Source organism: Urocampus carinirostris, chromosome 10 (genome assembly GCF_059441175.1).
Source record: "Urocampus carinirostris isolate Australia breed hairy pipefish chromosome 10, RoL_Ucar_1.0, whole genome shotgun sequence".
In the NCBI taxonomy this organism is placed as follows: Eukaryota; Metazoa; Chordata; class Actinopteri; order Syngnathiformes; family Syngnathidae; genus Urocampus; species Urocampus carinirostris.
The window spans coordinates 3,732,406-3,748,556 of NC_142358.1; the positions used below are offsets into that span (position 1 = coordinate 3,732,406).

Sequence of the window (16,151 nt, forward strand, 5' to 3'; positions counted from 1 at the left end):
CCGCCTCCTCTACTTCCGAAGTGTATCTCTGCGCCGTGCCTCGCAAAGGAGGAAGGATCCGTGTTTTAACGCACCTACAGGAACACTGGTGCACGATAAATGAACGAATCACAACAGCTCACCCAGCGAATAAATATCGTTCTTTTCAGCCAGCGTGGACAGATGACCGAGGTTTCGTGCAAAAAATGACCACGCTGTTTGTGCATTATGCCTCGACAGCGTTGTACCTCGCACATCAAGTGTACACGTCATGAAAAGACGAACCATGAACATAAATTCAATGATGAGTCTGACATGGCAGAGACATTAAAACGCGTTGTGTCCAGATACGGCAAACAAACACAGACCCTGAAAACATTTGTCACTGCTACAAACGCCATCACTGAAGCAAGCCATGACATTGCTCACTGCATGGCAAAGCACGGAAAACCATTAACTGATGGCGAATATATTAAAGGTGTGTGTGTGTTTCAAGTTTTGATAGTTTCTAAAATAAGATTTTATTGATGAATGGTATGGTAGCTGTCCATATCCAGTGTTTGAAATAACGTCTGCCCGGACGCCCGGGGCATGCATCTTTTACGTCGGCCGATCAGAAGACATAGAATAACTTCGTGCTTCCAGACTTTCATGAGCGTTATAAGGCTGCACACTTGCATATAATTTTCCAAAGTTGTGAAGGATATGTCAGAGTGTGCAGTTTCCTTGTGCGTGAGAAGATAAGCAGGACATTGTGGTTCAGCCTTTAAGCATAATTATTCCTCAACAGCAAGCAAAACCAGAACACGGCTCCATTCAATACAACATGGCAATCAACAATAGCAGAACGAAATATGGTGCGTGCGTAATGACGTCACACAATGAAAAACGTCTTACCGCAATATCACGAGTAAGAGCACTATTAAACAGACAAATCTTAACAAAAGTAGACGCACAGAGAACACAAGAAAAATGGAGAAGTGGTTAGGAATCAAGCCAAAACCTCAGCCCCTGAATAAATATTCAAAGGAAACAAAATTTATGACGCTACAAAACGTACACATACATTAAAAGAATCGTGGAAAGAGGAGTTCACGTCGCTTGTAGCAAAGATTGCATTAATGAAGATGAGTAAACACAGATACATACTGATGGCAGATGGAAAACAGCGATGTCATATCCATGCAATGAATGTTATAAGTAGATTTATAATAAACTTAATTTTAATGTCACGAGACGTTGGTGGCGTGGAAGGGGACCGGACCAGAACGGAGGCAGGAGGCATGAAGGGAGAACTCAAATGCGTTGACGATCCATAGGTTTTATTTAATAAAATAAAAGTCGCCCAATACTCCGAGGCAAAACAGAACAATACAGAGTTCCTCCGGCACGAACTCAACAGGACAAGGCATAACAGACTAAAACAGGACAAGGCATAACAGACCGGGATTGTGAATAATGAGTATTAATGAACCCGCCACCGCAGAGCCCACAATGCAGCCTTAAATCAGACACACAATTAGTGGAAACTGCTTCAGCTGTTGCCCAGAGGGCGGGGCAGACTGGTCACCAAGGCGACCGTGACAGAGCCCCCCTCTTAAGGGACAGCTCCCGAGGTCCCAAAAAAGAAAAAATTACAACCTCACGCCCCGGAATGGTTCGACGCTCACGATTGGGGCAACCCCGCTCCCTCCTCCGAACACGCAGGAACGGGGAGAGACAGGTGCCATCTGCGTCGGGCGGATCGGAATCGGCGCTCGGCAGGGGGGGGTCCGGCGGGCAAGCTGGACAGGGGATAACAGACAGGCAGAACTGACGAGAACAGGACAGGGGATAACAGACAGGCAGAACTGACGAGAACAGGACAGGGGATAACAGACAGGCAGAACTGACGAGAACAGGACAGGCAAAATCAGAGCAGAATCAGAACGGGTAAACAGGACAGGCCTCTACAGAAGAGTCGCACTCAGGTCAGGCCTCTACAGAAGAGTCGCACTCAGGTCAGGCCTCTACAGAAGAGTCGCACTCAGGTCAGGCCGATGCAGAAGAGTCGCACTCAGGGGGTTATCAGATTCAGAAGAGTCGCACTCAGGGGGTTATCAGATTCAGAAGAGTCAGACTCAGGGGGTTATCAGATTCAGAAGAGTCAGACTCAGGGGGTTATCAGATTCAGAAGAGTCAGACTCAGGGGGGATCAGATTCAGAAGAGTCAGACTCAGGGGGGAACAGATTCAGAAGAGTCAGACTCAGGGGGGAACAGATTCAGAAGAGTCAGACTCAGGGGGGAACAGATTCAGAAGAGTCAGACTCAGGGGGGAACAGATTCAGAAGAGTCAGACTCAGGGGGGAACAGATTCAGAAGAGTCAGACTCAGGGGGGAACAGATTCAGAAGAGTCAGACTCAGGGGGGAACAGATTCAGAAGAGTCAGACTCAGGGGGAACAGATTCAGAAGAGTCAGACTCAGGGGGAACAGATTCAGAACAGACAAGACAGGACAGGAAAGACTGAACAAAATCAGTACAGGGAGACTCAAGGCAGGCATGGGAGTCGAGCAGGCAGGCATGAGAGTTGAACAGGCAGGCGTCAATTCTTCCCGGGACCCCATTCGAGGCACAGCAAGGACCACGACGGGCGGGGCCGTGGTTCGAACGGGCAGGGAAGGCCAACTCAATAGGCGCCTGCCGAACTGCGCTCTCCAGCTCTCCCCAAGTCGCGCTGGGATCGTTCGCCGAGTTCTATTTGAGGGCGGGTTCATTCTGTCACGAGACGTTGGTGGCGTGGAAGGGGACCGGACCAGAACGGAGGCAGGAGGCATGAAGGGAGAACTCAAATGCGTTGACGATCCATAGGTTTTATTTAATAAAATAAAAGTCGCCCAATACTCCGAGGCAAAACAGAACAATACAGAGTTCCTCCGGCACGAACTCAACAGGACAAGGCATAACAGACTAAAACAGGACAAGGCATAACAGACCGGGATTGTGAATAATGAGTATTAATGAACCCGCCACCGCAGAGCCCACAATGCAGCCTTAAATCAGACACACAATTAGTGGAAACTGCTTCAGCTGTTGCCCAGAGGGCGGGGCAGACTGGTCACCAAGGCGACCGTGACATTTAAAGTGTTGTTCTGTTATATATTCTGATTATCAATCCATAATACTTTGCAACAATGTTTTTTTTTTTTTTTGCGATTAGTGGTCTTATTGTGTTTCAAGTTGTGAAAAATGGGGCAGGCAACTTTTTGGCTGGGCAGGCAACTTTTCAGAGTTGTATGCCTGGGTGTCCGGTAACTTTTTGTCACCAGATTCAGACACTGCCATATCACTTGATTTTTATTGTAGTTCATTGTTGATGAAGAATAGTTTAAGTCATGGATGTCTACAGGCCTTTCCACATGTTGCTCACAGTAATTTTTTAGTTCGTTGATTAACAAGAATAGTGGAAGATAAATTGGTCAGTTATACAATTTCAATGTATATCCATGTTGTATATTCAGACTGGTATAAAATGACAGTTGTTGGATATAAAAAAAAAATGTTGTGCAAGTCATCAATCTTGGTGTGGCAAACTGATTTACATGAAAATTTGAATGTGGCACTCCACACCGAAAAGGTTGCTGACCCCCTGCTCTAGACCATAGGTGTCAAATTCACGGCCTGGGGCCCGCTTCCGGCCGGGCGTATAATTATGTATATATATATATATATATATATATATATATATATATATATATATATATATATATATATATATATATATATAAATATATGTATATATATATATATATATATATATATATATATATGTATATATATATATATATATATGTATATATATACATATCTCATCTCATCTCATCTCATTAGCTGCACCGCTTATCCTCAGTAGGGTCGCGGGGGTGCTGGAGCCCATCCCAGCAATCATCGGGCAGTGGGCAGGGGACACCCTGAACTGGTTGCCAACCAATCGCAGGGCACACAGGGACAGACAACTCGCTCGCTCATTCACACCTAGGGACAATTTGGACCCGCCAATTCACCTGAGATGCATGTTTTTGAAATGTGGGAGGAAACCGGAGTGCACGGAGGAAACCCACGCAAGCACGGGGAGAACATCCAAACTGCGCACAGGAAGTCTGGAGCTGGATTTGAACCCACGCAGGAGGTTTCCAAGACATGAACTGTGGCGCTAACCGCCGTGCTGCCCCGTATGTATGTATGTATATATATATATATATATATATATATATATATATATATCAGTATACGTATATGTGTTTAACATTTTAGACAATCATTAAAAATAATATATTTTAGATTTTAAAAAGATGACAAAGAAAAATACGACTTCAAACAATAAACACATATTTTTTTCTGAATGAATATACATTTGGAAAGCTCTGTGATATATTTATATATTGATATTTGTTTTAAAATAGATTAGTTTCTTTAAACTGTTTTTTAAACAGTTAAAGTGAGAATAATATATTTTTACCAATTTAATATTATTAGGTCCCTGTTTAAATCACTAAATTAGATTTTTAGTTTTATAATATTACTTTAGTTGTATTTTTATAGTCACACTTTTGCAGTATACTGCACTTCTATTTTGTAGTATTACTGTACTTTTATTTTTGTAGGATTCCTGCAGTAGTGTTTTTTTTAGTAATTATGTTGTATTTCTGGAACATCACTGTAGTTTTACTCTTGTAGTATTACTGTACCTTTTTGTAGTCATTCTGTAGTAATTTTGTTGTATTTCCATAGTAGATCTTTGTAGTATTTCTGTTGTATTTCTGTAACAATGCCATAGTTTTATTTTTGCAGTATCTCTGCAGTACTATTTTTGTTGTATTCCCATGTTAGAATCTTTGTAGTATATCTGTTGTATATTTGTTGTATGCTATTTCTGTATTAATATTTTTTTAGTATTGCTGATGTAATATTTCTGTAGTAGTATTTTTGTATTGTATTATTGTTGTAGTGGTATTTTTGTACTATTTCTGTTGAAGTATATTTTAAATAATTTTGTATTATTTTATTGGTATTTCAGTTGTTGTATTTTTGTAATATTTTGTAGTATTTCCTTTGTAGTATTTTTGTAGTCATATTTTTGTAGTATTTCTGATTAAATATTTCTGTAGTAGTATTTTTGTACTATAGTATTACTGTAGCAGCACGGCAGCGCAGCGGTTAACGGGTGTTCTGAGGTCATGAGATCGAACCTTCCTGTGTGGAGTTTGCATGTTCTCCCTTTGCTTGAGTGTGTTTCCTCCGGGCACTTCGTTTCCTCCCACATTCCAAAAACATGCGTTTCAGGTTAATTGATTAGTCCAAATTGTCCCTAGTTGTGAATGAGCGAGTGAGCTGTGAGTTGTCTCTGTGTGCCCTGCGACTGGCTACAACCAGTTCAGGGTGTCCCCTGCCCACTGCCTGAAGATAGCTGGGATGGGCTCCAGCACCCCTGCGACCCTACTGAGGATAAGCGGTGCAGATAATGGATGGATGGATATAGTATTACTGTAGTAAAATATTTATAGTATTTCTCATCTCATCTCATTAGCCGTACCGCTTATCCTCAGTAGGGTCGCGGGGGGGCTGGAGCCCATCCCAGCAATCATCGGGCAGTGGGCAGGGGACACCCTGAACTGGTTGCCAGCCAATCGCAGGGCACACAGGGACAGACAACTCATTCGCTCATTCACACCTAGGGACAATTTGGACCGGCCAATTCACCTGAAATGCATGTCTTTGAAATGTGGGAGGAAACCGGAGTGCCCGGAGGAAACCCACGCAAGCACGGGGAGAACATACAAACTCCGCACAGAAAGTCTGGAGCTGGATTTGAACCCACGACAGGTTCCAATGACATGAACTGTGCCGCACAAGCGCTAACCACTGCGCCGCCGTGCTGCCCTTTGTAGTATTTTAAAAGTATATTTTTCTTCTTAGCATAGAACAAAGCCCAACATTGGATCGTTCATTTTGTCGTATTATAATTTTTTTTTTTGTAGTACTTTATTTACTCTCATTACATTTTGACCATTTTTGTTTGAAGGCCCGGATAAAAAAATCCTCACGGGCCGCATGTGGTCCGCGGGCTGAAGTATGCCCACCCCTGGTCTAATATAACTGTACTGACAAAGGCGACAACGGCTTTGAGGAAATAAAACTCATATGAACGCTTTCAATCAAGCTCTCTTCTAATAAGCGCACGATGAAAGTCACGTCAAGTTGGAATGGCTTAACCTTGAGCAGCTTTTCATCAATTCTATCGGCGCTAGTCTGCAAATAAAGATATTCTTGCGCCTAAAATCAAATCTACTACTCCCCCACCGGCGATAACGACACCGAGAGTTTAACCGGCAAACACGGCCGCCCCAGGCAATTTTCAACGGCTAACAGCTTCCGTGTTTGAACACGGACGCCGTTATCATTCGCGGCGAGGTTCAGGAAAACCAGAAGACGGCTAATGCTACAAATTTGCAATTAAATGTAGCAAACGGGAGAGGGCGGGGGGCTCAAACACGACACGGGGGCGCTGAATTTGCACAGGGAGAACTACGTTAAATTATTCACTATTTTCAACCTTTAAGGCACTTAGTGTTGCAAAAAATGTAAAAATCATTAGATTTTGCCTGGATTTATGCTAGAGTAACCACTGGCTGTCTTAGCTATGGTGGCTATCTTCTCTTGGATGTTAATTCTAATTAGTTTGCCAGGTAATGTTCATACTAAAAAAAGCTAAACACTTGCCTTCTCATTTAGGACATGGCCCTAGCAGCCTAGCTGTTAAATTGATTTTATTTTTAATTAACCTTTAAGATACTATGTCAAAGATTTTGTGAACAAAATGGTGATATCAACGATCGGAAAAACAATAGTCAGCTTGGCTCAGAGGACTATTCCAATGTGTTCTGGATTTAGCACATATTTTCTCAAACACAAGCACTCGCCGCATTAGCTAATAACAATGCTAGCTTTGCTTTAGCAATTATATATTTGGCACCTAATAGTAGTCTTTTATATTGCTTACTACCCATCCTAGTATTGGGGATAGCCATTAATGCTAGTGGCTTTTTAATGAACCTTTAAGTCACACTGTTAGACTTTGGAAAAAATAATCTATTCGATTCTGTTATGGATTTAGCGACATTCCCAAATAATATTGCTATGATGGCAGGCTTTACTTTAGCAGTTAATGCTAATTAATTTGGCAGCTAATGCTTGTATAACAAACTTGCCGCTTGTCGGTAATGCCAATGTCTTTTCAATTAACTGTTTTTGTAACGGTTTTGAAGACAGTCGTCATCTCAGAAAATTGAAGGATAAATGTTAGTTTGGCTCAGATGCTTAGTCCAATCTGTTCTGGATTTAGCGCACATTTTCACTAATGCAACCAATATCCACATTAGCTGCAGTAGCTATCTTTAGCCGTTCATGCAAACTAATTTGGTAGCGATTGCTTATATAACAATCACTTACTACTAATCCTAACATTGAGTTTAGTGCATATTTGCTGGGACTTTTACACTTTGAGATTTTTCACGACAAGACAACAACATGTGTGCCTTATTTTCCCATCTATACTTTTGTTTGGTGCGTGTTTAACGTGTGAAAATGTGTGGTAATTATGGCCTAACGTGGCGTTAAAGCACATTCATCACGTGTGAAAATGACACTTTCATTAAGTGGAAAGCGTCGATAATAACGGGGCTCCAGACCGCCTCATAAAAAGCAGATAAGATTTCTTTTTTTCCAAAGGCAGCACAACATGCCGTGTCACCTTCACTCACCTTCCGTGCCAAACCAAAGAGGAATAATACGTATTACAGCTAAATTGTTGCAATAACCACATAAAGGTCATATCTCATCGCTCACGGTGACAGGAACGCTCTTAACGCGGGCAATAAAACCTCCTTGATTGGAAGGATTTAAGAAGTCTTTAGGAGGATAGCTAATTAGCACTAAATCTGGCTGGGATCCATTAGCGGCAGCTAATGGCTAAATGACCTGTCTAAAGTGAAGCACGCTTTCAAAGTTTGGAACGTGAAGGCGGCCGTCACGCTCTGGAACGGACCCAACGGGTTTTTTCTGATATCCTGCTGATTCGGTTGTGGGAAATCTATACACAATTATTCTAAAAGCCGAAGCGATGATTGCTTTGGCCACATTACAAATGGCCACCATCGTATCTAATTTGCTGCCAACTGGACGGACATAGTTATGAGGTTTTAGAATGGGCAACCTTTAAGGGATTTACGGTATTCGTGTTTTAATACGGGTGCACTTTCTTTTTGTTGCTTTAATCTATCCTGTTCACTTGACTGTTAATTTCATTTAATTACAATACAAGGTTCGGGAAACTTATTGACCCTAAGAGCCATAAAACTAAAAATATTTATATATTTTTATTTTGAGGGAGCCACTCCATATATTTTAAGACGTTCGACAAACTGCTATACCCGCTCTTCACACAAAAGCAAATTCTTCAGCACATTTTATTTCACCATGTGCCATTTGATGATTTGATCAAATATCTTAAATAATAATAATAATGCCAGAGCTCGTGTCCCACATCATCATAAATTTACCACTTAAAATGTGTCTCCCTCCCATAGTTACTTAAGATCGGTGAAGCTTATTTTAACCTCCGTTTTTTTCGTAAACAATGGCTTCAAAAAAAGGTGCAAGCAAAGTTCTTTTGTGAAAATGCCACAAAATGCAGCAAACCTTAAGGATATCATCGTATTTACCTGTGGTGCGGACGCCATTGAGCGAGAGAGAGCGCAGGGAGTGCTGTGTTCAGAGATACGAGCACCATTATTAATCACTCAATCAAATTACTCTGAGTGGTTTGCTGGCGTTTTGGGGTGTTTACAGTTTGTTTTGTAGGTTTTCCTCAAAAGGTATCTCAACAGAACATACATAGTTTAATGAGCTACCATTTAAAGTATTTTTTAGAGTTAAGAATGCACCCTATGGATACTGTACCTAGATGAACCAAGAGTTATGTGAGTGTTGTTCAGCTTGCTCATGTACCAAAATTGGGATCTGAACACCAGACCTACAAATACCAAAAAGAAATGTGCAACATATTAATTTGATCTCAGAGCCAGATATACTCATGAAAAGACCCATAGATAGCTCGCGAGCCATAGGTTCGTGATTTGCGCAGTTAATCCGTTCATAAACAACCGTATTAAGTGAATTTCTACAAAGTACAGATTTATAAGAGAACAGTAATAGTAATCCCTTGTTTATGTCAGTGATTCATGAACATTCATGAAGTAGCCCCCTACATTTTTAACATTTTTCCATCCCCCGCTTGCAGCAATAGTCGACTATACGATAATGGATCATGGGTGCTGTTCGTATTACACTTATTTGTTCTCTTGGCACCTGTTTTTGGCAACAGTCGACTGGGGATAATGTATAGAGGTCAAAACAGTGCAGTGCATTTTAGGTGAGACAAAAAGGGACACTCTAGTATTACTCTAGTTGTATTTATGTAGTATTTATGCTTTATTTTTGAACCACCACCCACCACATTCTATTAACAGAACAATGGTGACAAAATGGGCGTGGAGTTTAGTTGTAGTCTTTCGTCTGCGCGCTGGTCATTCTGGAGGGGTAAGAAAAGTCCTGGAACTTCTAGTGTTAATTCATGCTGCTCTGACTTGACTTTGGGCATTGATACATTAAAGTGGTGCCTCTACTTTAACTAATTAGGTTTTAACCCTACTTCAACACAACAATTGAAATCAGAAGGGATTTACCCCTAAGTTATTAAAACAAGAGTTGAACCGTCTCTATACACAAAACATTTAGGTTACAAAGTACCTGAACGGCAAAATATTGCCTGTGGTTACAAAGGCGTTTTAGGATACAAAGTTAAAAATACAGTACAGTATGTGCTGCAATTTGCCACTCCCAGTAAATCTGCCTCGCTTATTTCCGACAGATGGTCAAAAGCCAGCAAAAGCAGCAGTCATTGGATCAGATTTTCATTAAACGCAAGGCAAAAAACACTGCTTAGGACCAGTACACAATGGGGCCAGTTAAAAGGTAAATTATTATTTTTGTTATTTCCTTTACTCTTTTTTACAATATGTGCCTCTTGTTTTATGTTCTTTGTGCGGTAATCTAATTCAATTATGTATTTGTTATATTTTCCGATGCTCTTTTACGGTTTATTTAAAGAAAAATATCATACTTTTGCAAGGCTTGTAACGGATAGGCGCGTTTACATTGAAAAGGCGTCTCTACTAACAAATGTTTTAGGTTACAAAGCTACTCCCAAAACGAATTAAATTTGTGAGTAGAGGTACCACTGTAGCATGTTCTTTATTACACTCATGTGAAATGTCAAGGGAACACTGTAGTTGTATTTGAACGTGATTTTCCAGTGTTTTCGTATGAACAAGGGATTGCTATTTTACTAGTGTCGTTTCAAGGGGATTTAAGGGCGTCTTAATTGACTCAACTAATATTTAACCTGCACATGGGAGGGAAAAAACTAAACAAAAAATAGACAAGGCTTTGCTGGGGAAGCTGAGACACAAGCGCTTTATTGCTAGCGGTGCCCCTCATAAATCAGCTTGCAAGAAAATTGAGGTAATAACTCACCTTTGGGTTTGCTTTTTGTCCCTTCCACTGAGAGCATGAAGAAGGGGAGGAAACATCAGGTTAGATAGGAGAAAACAGCAATAATGAAATGCACATTCACAGTTAGTGCAGAGAGTGTTAGCCGGCTTTGTCGCTACGAACAATTCATTGTTTGCAAATACAGATTGAAAGGTTTTTATGGGTGGGTGTGAAATTGCACCTGCCTCAACCCTGTAATCAAAATCAAGATCCGAGTAAAGGCTTTAAACAATGAGCTACATAACTAAAAGCTTGAACTCAGATTTAGAGGTTTACACTTAAATATTAAAGTTAAAGCTTTGATTCAAAGTTGAATGTTTAATTGGTTAAGTTGAATCTGAAAGCCGTGAAAAATAATAGGAGTAAAAGCATATAAGCATAAGTTACAGTTTAAAGCTTTAAAAAGGGGTTAAAGCTTTAATTCAAAGTTGAACATTTAACTAATTAAGTTTTAACCCTACTTCAACACAACAATTGAAATCAGAAGGGATTTACCTCTAAATTATTAAAACAAGAGTTGAACCGTTAAATAATCTACACAGAGGTATTGCTTTAAAGCTTTAACTATGATTTGAACTGATTTACAGCTGTCAGGGGGCTTTAACTCCATGCTACAAGAGTTAAAGCTTTAATTAATTAACACTGAGTTTAAGCTTTGAATATTTAACTGCAAGTTAGTTATAAAGCTTTAAATTGAAATTCAAAGCTTTAGAACTGCATCAAAGCAGCACTAAAAACCAGGGGGATTTAACTCTAACTAAGTATTAAATCTTTAACTCTGATTTAAAGCCTTAAAGGTTTCTGGAACAGAAACGTTTTAATCACAGGGCTTTAACTCAGAGCAGTAGACGTGAATGTTAAAGCTTTAACTTAGTGTTAACGTTTAAAATCTTTAACTCTTTAGTACAGGAGTCCCCAATCTTTTTCCTGTGAGGGCCACATAACTTTTCCCTTCTCTGATGAGGGGCCGGGGTCAGTTTGTAACAAAAAAAGTGTGCTGTTTGCAGGAGTGCCTAAATGTAAAAATGTATTGTTTTCCAGAAAGCCACATTTAAAAAACCTTTTCTGGATTCTTCACATAATAAAAGTCAGAAAATAAATACCACTATTAATGAAATAAATAATAACCAAATAACCCTCTCTAGGCTCCTCACAGAAAAAAAGCCAGGAAATAAATAACACTATTTATGAAATAAACAATAACCAAATAACCCTCTCTGGGTTCATGTGTTTTATATATATATATATATATATATATATATATATATATATATATATTTTTTTTTTTTTTTGTTTTTGTTTTTGTTTTGTTTGTTTTGTTGTTTTGTTGTTTTTTTGTTTGTTTTTGTTTGTTCTTGTTGTTTTACCTGCAAAATGTCAGTCTTACACGACACCATTTACTTGTTGACATTAAGAGTGATTTATTGAACAAATCTCATTAAATTACGTGAGATCTCCTTTAACATATAAATACAATATGACATTGCCATCAATTGGTACTTTTCAAGAATCATTTAACAAAAACACCATAACTGTACCTTCCAAAACAACTCACTTTGTGTTTTATGGTAACCAAATATACATATTAACATCACAGTACACTCTTAACCCAGTCCCGCATAACGTAGCATACCTCACTCTGTTGCTTATGCTAACGGACGACTCACTCGTACTATTTTCACATATTATCCTCCTCACTGTAAATGTGTTACCAGTATAAACATCTCACCTGCAAAATAGATGGTAAATGACAGTCTCACACGTTACCATTTACTTGTTGACATTAAGAGTGATTTACTGAACAAGTCTCATTAAATCACGTGAGGTGCTGTGAGACTTGCCCCAAACACCCTTCTCTGACCTGTGAGACTATGCCATCTAGTGGTGATATACTGGTAATTCACTTTTTCTGCTTTACTAAGCATCACCAAAATCCCAAAATATAACATTTTAACTAGTCAACAACCCTTGTTGCGCCGTATAAAATAGTTACAAACTAATAGTTAATAATGAAAATAGTTCATAACTAAGGAACATTTTTTGCAAAAGTCCAACTTTATTATCAAATACAAATACACATATATGAAAAACAAAATCAAAATGCTTTCTGGTATTGTTCAGGGGGCCGGATCAAATGTGGAGGCAGGCCGTATCCGGCCCGCGAGCCGTAGTTTGGGGACCACTGCTTTAGTAGCTTGGGGTTAAAGCCCTGTAGTAGCTCTATATCAGTGTAGATTAAAATGAAAGCTTTACACTTTAACTCTGGGTTATTATTTTAACGCCCATAGTGAAAACTTTAACTTAGATTTATGCCGTGTTAAAGAAGGCTTCTAAACATAATCAGTTAAACATTAACTCTGAATTAAAAGCTTTATTACCTGCCAGAGGACTTAAACTCACAGCTTTTAAAGTTATTAAAAAGTTAGAGATGGAAATTGTTAACCCTGAGTTTGAGCCATAAATTTGTACTAATGAATCAAAGCTTAAAATCTTTAACCATTAGTTAAAATTTTAAAGCTTTAACTCTGATTCAAAGCTTTAAAACTGCTTCAGTAAAGCAATTAAATTATTACCACACAAGTCAAAATAGGAAAAACATCAATCCAGAGTTAAAGCTTTAACCCTGCTAATGGGCTCGGAGATTTTAACACGATTGGCTGATAACCAGTTCAGGGTGTCCCCTGCCCACTGCCCGATGATTGCTGGGATGGGCTCCAGCACCCCCGCGACCCTACTGAGGATAAAGCTGTGCAGCTAATGAGATGAGATGAATTAAAAACAAGAGGCATTATCCCTGAGTTTAAGCTCAAAGCTTTACAACAATGATATCAAGTTAAAGGTTTAGAGCTTTAACTGATTCAAAGCATTTAATGTGCTTCAAAACAGCAGTTTAAGTCACAGGGTTTTAACTTTGAGGTATCAACAATTGAGTTAAACCTTTGGATTTTCAACCTCAAGTTAATTATTTTCAGATATAAAAAAATTGTGAATATGCTTGATGGCTGTGTTTTGCTGCTGTTGGTGTCGGTGGATTTGTTCAGACCGAGGACAATCGACTTTGGCCTGGACGGATCTATTGACACTAACAAAGATGTTATATAATGAAATTGTGAATATGTTTGATTGCTAATAAGATTTTCGAGAAGGTTTGTTCAAACCTCACTTTGTGTTTGCTGTTAAAAACGTAATATTGGAATATAATATTGTGAATGTGCTTAATTGCTGTTGAGATTGTCATGATTGTTTTCTGTTTTTAGTGTCAATAAATTTGTTCAAACCAAAAAAAAAAAAAAAAAAAAAAAGTTAATCATTTTAATGTACCTTAACTCAAGAGGCAATGCTTTCCAACTTTAACCTCCTTTAACCTTCTACAACACCAGAATGGAAAAACAGTCAGCAACAACAACTCGAGGTCACTTCCCATCTCCAACAAGACTGAGGACACCAGCGCTAACGTCGCTAATGCTGCTCGCGTCATCGCTAGTGTCGTGGCCAAGGCAAACGTTCCCCACTTGTTATCTGCTCGGTGTCACACAAAATAACAACAACTTTTTATTTGACGCGATCAATGCGGAAACGACGACTTTCACTTTGCTGATATGCCAGAAGCGAGCACATCCATCATAACAACGCTGACACCGTTGCAGGGGGAGGCGGGACTTGATAACGATGTATTTGTGTGCGCCTTGCTTCCACAAATGCGGCGCTTTCACAAACGAGACCACAAAAGTCATTTGTTCTCATTAAAAACATTTTCAGGGAAAGTTCTTATGAAAAAAGCAGCATAAATGAATCTGCAGGGAGTAAAGCGAACTAAAAAGAGCACAGATACGAAAATAGAGTCTCTATTATGAGGATGGAGTAATGACATAGTCAACAAAAAGGAAACTAGTGATCTGACTTGTTTGCAGCGAGGAAATGAAGATTCTTACGCGAACAAAAATGCAACACAACAACCACTTTACATGAAGGTACTATCCATCCATTCACTATCCATGCCGCTTTTTCTCACTAGGGTCGCGGGGTGCTGGAGCCCATCCCAGCTAACCCCGGGCTGCAGGCAGGGGAAAACACCCTGAACCGGTTGCCAGCCAGTCGCAGGGCACACAGACAACTAACTCGCTCGTTCTAACCTGGGGACAATTTGGACCAGCCACGGCAGATGGGTGGTTAGCACCCAGCTCCACGGTGCGGAGGTTAAGGGTTCTAGTCCAGCTACTGCAGCTTCCCTGTTTGGAGCTTGCATGTTCTCCCTGTGCCTGCGTGGGTTTCCTCCAGGGACTCCGATTTCCTCCCCCATTCCAAAAACATGCATGTCAGGTTAATTGGACGGTCCAAATCGTCCCTAGGTGTGAATGAGCAATGAGTTGTCTGTCTGTGTGCCCTGCGACTGGTTGGCAACCAGTTCAGGGTGTCCCCTGCCCATTGCCGGAAGACAGCTGGGATGGGCTACAGCACCCCTGCGACCCTACTGAGGATAAGCAGTGCAGATAATGGATGGATGGATGGATAAAAATACACCTGCAAGATATGCATATTCAAACTTTTATATCGAGTTAACTCACATTCAAGCTGCTTTTACTCAACTTTGGTCAAGGTGTGTTCTTAATTTGGAAAAATATTCAGAACAAATATAAATTAGACCTAATATTAAATAAGCGGGGCAGCACGGCGGCGCAGTGGTTAGCGCATGTGCGGCACGGTTCATGTCTTGGGAACCTCCTGCGTGGGTTCAAATCCAGCTCCAGACTTCTTGTGCGGAGTTTGTATGTTCTCTCCGTGCTTGCGTGGGTTTCCTCCCACATTCCAAAAACATGCATTTCAGGTGAATTGGCCGGTTTAAATTGTCCCTAGGTGTGAATGAGCGAGTGAGTTGTCCGTCCCCGTGTGCCCTGCGATTGGCTGGCAACCAGTTCAGGGTGTCCCCTGCCCACTGCCCGATGATTGCTGGGATGGGCTCCAGCCCCCCCGCGACCCTACTGAGGATAAGCGGTGTAGCTAATGAGATGAGATGAGATTAAATAAGCGGGACAGCACGGCGCCGCAGTGGGTAGCACGTGTGCGGCACAGTTCTAAGGTCTTAATGTTCTTTAATATTAAAGATGAATATTAATTAAAAACTGACACCTAATATCAAATGAGCGCTCAAAACGTATTAACTTGGGTTAACTCGAGATAACTCATGTTCAAGTTGTTTTTGGCTTGGTTTTCAGCATAGATAAAAATGTAATTAATCAGGAAGATGAAGGGATAGGGAAAATAAGCGTCTGCTTCTTACTACCCCTTTTTCAACATATTATGTTGATATTGTTTTTGTTGTTTTTGCCCTGTTTTTATTTTCTAATGTTCGAAATAAAGTTTTCATAAGTTAATAAGATACGTTAAAGCTCTCAGGATGCATGCATTATGTTCCATAATATTTAGGATAAATAAACAAAAAAATACACCGCATACCAAATAAGCGCTTTCAAAGTATTAACTCACGTTAACTCAAGCTTTAGTTGTTTTTGACCTTACTTTG

At 40.1% G+C, this 16,151-nt stretch overlaps 1 protein-coding gene across 1 annotated transcript in view; it reads right to left on the bottom strand.

Annotated features, from left to right (window-relative positions):
• LOC148357516 (cell adhesion molecule 2-like) overlaps positions 1-16,151 on the bottom strand; it is a 177,377-nt gene that overhangs the window by 50,812 nt on the left and 110,414 nt on the right. The window contains exon 2 of the mRNA XM_088345296.1: positions 10,613-10,639. Within this exon, the coding sequence (XP_088201422.1) occupies positions 10,613-10,639 (27 nt within the window). The remainder of the gene's footprint in view (positions 1-10,612; positions 10,640-16,151) is intronic.